The sequence below is a fragment of the Buceros rhinoceros genome, unplaced genomic scaffold (genome assembly GCF_000710305.1).
Source record: "Buceros rhinoceros silvestris isolate BGI_N320 unplaced genomic scaffold, ASM71030v1 scaffold47924, whole genome shotgun sequence".
NCBI lineage: Eukaryota > Metazoa > Chordata > Aves > Bucerotiformes > Bucerotidae > Buceros > Buceros rhinoceros.
Genome location: NW_010409755.1, coordinates 1 through 6,992, shown reverse-complemented (window position 1 = coordinate 6,992; position 6,992 = coordinate 1). Strand labels below are relative to the sequence as shown.

Sequence of the window (6,992 nt, the reverse complement as noted above, 5' to 3'; positions counted from 1 at the left end):
AAAGTTATTCCCCCCAGCTCTCCATTAGTTCAAAAATTCACAGTAGCCAAGTCTGCCGCTTCCAGGGCTTGTGCTTTGCAGTCTGCAGCACGACCCTTCAACACCAGAACGGTGCCTTAGGCACGCGAAGCTGGCTGCACTTGGCCCACTAAAACCAGTGAGGAAATGCTCTTACCATAGCCACTCATGCTGCTTTGACCTCCGTAGCCTCCTCCGTAACCCCCGCTCAGCTGCTGGTTAGCTGGACCACCATAACTGGATTGGCTTCCTTTCAAGTTAAGGATAAGATCGTTAAGCGCTCACCTGTCAATCTGCTCATCAACAAACCCACCCTCACCCTAACTGACAGCCCTGTGCCTCCGCTAGCTCCCTCGCACCCAGGTCACCTCCTTCCCAAGCCGATCAGGTAACAAGCTCCAAGCAAGCCATAAGGTTTCTAAAGACATTCCCACTATCAAGCATCAACAAGACCTTGGAAGCATTACAGCAAGTGCTGCTGACCCTCAAGCCCCTGCTGCAAGGGTTTACTCCTGCAGTTTCTGTGGACTGTGCAAAGCAGGATCAACCTGCTACTGAGAAACACACACCCCACAAGACGTACACCTGGCTTGAAGCGACCTCACACAGGACTCTGCCATGACGGTACCCAGCCCATCAGGGGACAGCAGACCCAGTAACTGGAGTCTCTCGAGCATTCACGGTCCCAGCAGACTCACTCCTGCCCCAGACCAGCTGTGCATCACAGCAGCACTGCGGCTCACCACACAGGAGACCCCTGCTCAAGCTAACTACTGCTCCTCACCCCATCACTTTCCACACTCCCACAAAACTTCTCTGTAGCTGAAGCATCAGCGCTGAACTCCCAACATTTTGCAATCATGATACGATAAAAGCAGCAGTGTATCTACACACAGGCACCCCCACCCCACCCGTGAGAAAGAAACCCCCAAGAGCCAACCACCCCCTTCATCTCCAAGAAGCCAGACAAGCCAGGCATCAAGAAGGGTATCTGCTCTGTAGACCCAACAGTGGCACTCATTTGGACTTGGGTTGCAAACACACTTGCTAGATTTCCAAACAATTCTGCAGTTTGGTAGAGCAATCCAGACAGATTCTCTAAATTCCAAACAGATTTTCCCCTCACCACCAGGACCAGGCTCAAATGGCAGGTCACATGTCACAGATACACCCTCCATCACCAGACTATGCACTTGCCTCCAAAAAAAAAAAGGGGGGGGGGGAAGGAGAATAAAAGGCATCTCCCACTTGACTTTCACACCACTACACTCCCAACATCCCACCACACCGCCCCACTCAGCACCACAGCTTATTCACCCTATGATTGTCCGACCAAAAGGTTGATATACCTGGCAATGTGCTAGTGTTCCAATCTTGGACTACCCCTTCCGATTCCTTGACTGTGTGATTAAGACAGAATGTTGAATTTCAGTTTTTGTGCCAGGCACAGAGTAAGCCGGAGCTGTATAAAACCAGCCAGCTTCATTATGTATCAAGTGCTTGTTCAGTGTTTAGACATACCCATTGCTCCCATCATTTGACTGCCATAGGCACCACCACTTCCTCCTGCTGTGGAGTTCAGGAAGAGTTCTACATATCTGTGTTCTGGAAGGAGAGAATTCTGCTGTCAGAGCATTTCACACCAAACCCAGGCAGTTTGTCTCACTGCTGCAGGAAAACCTTTGGTATTCCAGTTACAGCAGATGCACCACACCATGTTTTCCCTGCAGCCATGTATTCCCACCAGCCATAACTTACGCATATTTGCTTTGTCTTTGGACATCGCAGCCACTGCATCCTCATGAGTAGCAAATTCAACGTCTGCCTCTCCAGTTACTCTGCCATCTGGTCCGATTTCAATGTGTACTCTTACAGGGTTCAGAGGTGAGAAGAACTACATGCAAAAGTCACACAGATTAAAACGCACCGATGCAACAGTTTGCTCCTACAGCAAGTCGTTCTCTCTACAGCAACGCTCGTTAGCTGCGGTGCCATTGTCATGTCCAACAACCACCACAGCATCTCAGAGCCAAGCGCTTCAGGGACAGGCAGATTTGGAACTCACGTTGTAGATGTCGTTCTCCGTGGCTCTGTAAGGCAGACCTCTCATGTGGACACAGTGGCCGGTCGTGCTCTGGAAGGTGGACGTCCCGTCGCCGTATCTGTGGTCCGACATTCCTGCAGAGAAAAGAGTCCATTCTAGGTCTTTCAGATGTATTTTAGTTTCTTTTGAGACGTATTGTTAAGGTGGGTTACTATTCCTATTAGAGATATCTTACCTCTTCCAAATCTATCAGAACCAAAACCATAGCCATCATTATACCCATTGTAGTCATCATAACCTCCATAACCTATAAATAGATCGGACAACATGTTCATTTCAACTACACAAAGATCCAAACACACATGAACACACTGCAGACAACTACATGAGACTTTCAGTTCTTCTAGAAGAAACAAACCAAGGACACAAGGACATATACAAACCAGCAGTTACAAAGCAGGGAAGACACTACCATGTCCAAGAGTTGCTGCTTCTCAGATGAGCAGCTCCCTCTTGGACTGCACATACTTACCTCCTCCGTAGGCTCCACGCCTCATTCTCTCCAAGCTACTTCCTCTACCCAGACTGTTATATCCGCGCGTCAGACCAGGCCTGTCGTAAGGACCGGGTCTCTGCATTGCCAGCAGCTTGCGTGGAGGGTCGTAGTGAGTGCGCACTTCCGCTCGACTACTCTTGAAGATCTCAATGTACCTGGAAGTGTTTCCACAGGAAGAAGTCAGTGGTTGCTCCTCCCACAGGCACCTCACAACTTCACATTTAAACAAGCCATTTAGTCATAGCCTCGACACTGGCAGGGTATTTTAAGCCAGGTTTCTTTACGTTATGTAGGCAATGACATACTATTATAAGCACTACATTACTTTCAAATCAGTGTATTTTCAAGAAATTACAATTACTGAAGGGTTTACATGCTCCTCATACTTCACAGTATCCCAGCCTTAGGGGCGGGGGAGCAATACTGATTCCCCACCCTCCTCCCCCCCAATTTAAAGTGTTAGTCAAAAAAGGTAGGAGGGACTGACGTCCGCTCAACTCAGCACTGGTTTGCTCACGTGGCAATGTAAACAGAGGGTTAAAAACCTGGTCTCCACCACGATTTTAACCCATCAGGATGCTACAAAAAGCTCTGCATGTGCTAGTGAACCCAGCCTATGCTTCAGGGATTCAGCATAGGCAACAAATGCATGCTTCAATGAAAAATAGTCACAAGTCAAATAGAATAAAAACCCTTTGTGACAATTTCTTGAAAGCTATGCTTATTACATGGAAGATTAATACAGTAAGAAAATTTGTTACGTTTCAACTTATAAAACAAGTTTAGAAAGTATCACATTTTCTTATGGTAGCAAGAGTACTGTGCATGTCTTTAGAGCTAAAGGCATAATTGGTGCTATTGGAGAAGTTAAAGCCATAGTCTCTCAACTTTGTTGCTTTCAAGCTATCAGTTTTGTACTCCTCATTATCACCCGGATTCCAAAGCACACTTCGGCTGAGCCCAATTTTGTCTTTTGTTTGGGGTACAGCCAGTCTGTGCCACAGGCACATCGGCAATACCTTTATTTATCCCCCAGGCAGAGACCGAAATACAAATTCTTTTTGGACGTTAACACTTTCAGAAGAGAGAATATGGATTTAATTGTTTACCATAAGAAAAGTGACAGAGCCAACCAACCATCCATCCCCACCTGTGCCCTATTCTTTCCTTGTGTTTCTTTAGAGCCTTTTCAGCTATTTCCTGTGAAGCAAACTGCACGAAGGCCTCCCCCGTACTCCTCCCCTGGAAGTCCACCGGCAATGTTATCCCATTTGGCACGATTTCCAACCCTTCAACCCAAGGACAAATAACCCCAGTAGGGGGGCAATATTAACATCACAAGCCCAGTCATGAGTTTTTCTTATAGCTTTAAATACACCAGAATTTTAACACTTGTAAGTGAATGGTATGTTGAGTCTAGAACACTAGAAGAAAAAGCATGTCAACAAAAAGATCCACCATCACATACCATTCAGTTTACGTTCTTAACCCACCCTGCAGAGCTCAGAAACGTTCTGAGGGTCAGGGACAACTAACTCCTCAGAGAAGGCATCTAATGCAGGGTGCATTAAGAAGTTGACATATTATTACAAACCTCTTCAATTCTGTGAAAGTATTTAAGATGAACTTTTAAAGGTAACTTAAAATTCAAACACAGCAAGTTAAACAGCTTTATATATAACAAGTATTTTTACTAGAAGTCACTCAGGTAAAATAATTAGTTTTATGCAAACATCAAGTTTCAGCATTAATTTTTTTTCTTTAGGAGTGCTTAATTAAGAAAAAAATCATGAGGTAATTTCAGAAGTATTAGTCTCTGAAGAGGCACATTTGGTACACTAAGCACAATAACAGTTTTTAAAGCTTGAATCACTTAACCATGTAAGAAAGAAACAACTTAAAAGGCACATGCTCAAGAATCGCTCTTGTTCACAACATATTACTGATTTGGAAAACAAAAAAAACAAGTTCTGAAGCTGTAAAACTGGAAATACTTCTACTGTATTTTAAAGCAAAACAGTAAGCTCAATCATATCTTGCTACAGCAAAACATTTGAACTAATTTTAACACTCACATTTAAAAATCTACTACTTTGAAAATACTAACAAGTTCAATCTAGATAAATCAGATTTCATTCTTAGGCATTTACACTAGTATTCCAGTTCCTAAAACATACAAGAGCTGCAAAAAAGTGAGAATGAGTCAACACAAGACATTAGCTCTTCATCCGTAAAAGCTTTAGGCTAGGTAACATCAAGGGGGCTTTACCCCCCCAGGAAGTGGAGGGGGAAGTCTGCACTTGGGGAAAGTTCAGCTGGTTGTGATTTTCTGGAATGGTACTTGATAGTAAATCTACATTTTTATGAAGTTGTGGGCACGATGCATGCCCTCCCTCAGCTCCTGCTCCAGGTACTGAGCCCAGCAGTAAGGGTGTTCTACAGCCTTTGCTGAACAGCATGAACCGGTTTAGACCGTGGGTGGAAATATCCTCCCATCCGAATTGTTCCCCTTAACGTAGAAAGCAAGACATTTGTTTTCTGCTATCCTTACTTGGAACAGTATAAATTAGAGCAGCTTTCTGGAGTCCCCCCTATTATTTAGCAAGTAGTCTAGGAATTGATCGCTCAGGCCCAGGTAACTAATGTAGAATTGCTTATTTACTTTTAAGACCCATCCATATGCTGTTGGAAGTACTATTGGGCAATCTGTACTGGTTTGGGTTTGTTTTTTTTTTAGGATATACCAATAGTGCTATAGCTATTACTTTTATCCCACATACCTGAAAAGAACTGTACAATTTCTTCTTTACTACAGCCAAATGGGAGTCCTCTAAGACGTACAAAACCATCATTAGCCGTATCAGGGCTGTTGGGACCAGTATGCTTCAGAACCCAATCCATTTCAACGTTGTTTGACTTGAAAACTGCAAAAGGCACTTAGAATTAATGCATTCTGGAAAACATAGAAGTTTTAAAAGTCATCTGCCTTGAAACTAGTCAAGTTATCATATACAAGACCATGTGACCTTCCACATGCATTTTAAAGAAACAAAAAGAGCAATTAACCAAAAACCCATCAAGCACAAACACATTTAGTCAGTTACTAGACCAAGTCAAACCTTCAACATATCTGTGTCCCATTGTTTCTCTGTCTTTTTTCAGTGCCAATTTCACATCCTCCTCTGATTCAAGTTCGGCAAATGCTTCTCCACTTGGTCTGCCCTCCCTGGTGTAGATGAAACGGATGCCCAAAGGCCCATTTAGAATTTTGCAATCTGAAAAGGAAACAGGAAGGACAGAATTAATTGAATCATTACAGGAACACTGTGACTTGAAAAAGCTTCAGATAGACCAAAAGGAAAAAAATTATCAAGTTATAGGAGGATGACAAAACCAGCGGTATTCTTGTGTAACTTCTGTAGTTAACAATAAACTAAATATGCTAAACAATAAGCTAAAATCGAGTTACCCTTCTTGTCAAGTCTGAAGATTAGCAAAACATTAAGGATAAAGGCAAATGAGCTATTTATTTTCAAAGCTTTATTACCTCAAGTCAAGTTGAATGTGCTATCTGCTTTTCATTGTAACAGACTTACGCTTTCACATCAGCACGAAGTGCTCATCAGTCTAAGTGTAATTAACGAAATCAGAACAGAGTCCAGTAAGCCAAACTCTTGAAGCAGCTCTGAAGTCTCCAGTCACTAAAGAAAGTGCGTATTTATCACCACTATTTATTACTGCAGGACGCTAATAATTTGGGGGAAACACATGAGACACTAAACAGCTAACACAAGAGAGCCTATTAGGACCATACAAAGAACAAGTAAGAAGAACTTTGATGTTTTCTTCAAAATGGAAGCTTCTCTCTTCTCGCTGCTCAAGCAGCTAAGGTGGTTGTGGCTATCCCAGCAACTCACAGACTAAGCTTCTTTGCATCCAGATCCTGCTAGCAGAAGCATAGCTTTTGCAGAGCCACTTGCTGCATTACAAACTTCAGTAGCTACTGAAGCGCCCTGGATTCTGTCTGGATCTGCTCACTGCAGCATTCCCACTACCATGGTGCGCCCAGGAGGAAGCCAGAATTGACAACAGAGCCCAGCCCCTATGCCAGACCCCCATCTCCCCACAGTTTTACTTACCGGAGAAAAACCTCTGCACCTCCTCAGTGGAGCAGGACCACGGCAGCCCCCTGACTTTCACCACATATCCCTCGCTGCTCTCCGTGTTGAGCATCACATTGGGGGTGAGGCTCTGCTCCGTCTCAGTTTCTGTGGTTGCTGGAGGAGACCGAAACAGGCCCCTTTGAGACGCTGCACAGCACGGCCGCCACCCGCACCCCCTCAGAGCGCCCGGCGGCCCCCTCCTTGACCTGTG

General features: G+C 44.3%; 1 protein-coding gene across 1 annotated transcript; it reads right to left on the bottom strand.

Moving 5' to 3' along the window:
- Nucleotides 1-175: 175 nt before the first annotated feature.
- HNRNPH1 (heterogeneous nuclear ribonucleoprotein H1 (H)) lies at nucleotides 176-6,892 on the bottom strand (the record flags this gene model as incomplete). The annotated part of the gene is made up of 10 exons (XM_010135322.1): nucleotides 6,758-6,892; nucleotides 5,738-5,893; nucleotides 5,399-5,542; nucleotides 3,769-3,907; nucleotides 2,595-2,773; nucleotides 2,084-2,196; nucleotides 1,777-1,912; nucleotides 1,540-1,623; nucleotides 1,368-1,418; nucleotides 176-268 (listed from the first exon to the last, which is right to left on the bottom strand). Coding segments are annotated over exons 1-10 (1,189 nt in total), but the record flags the coding sequence as incomplete, so codon positions are not given.
- Between the last annotated feature and the right edge of the window lie 100 nt (nucleotides 6,893-6,992).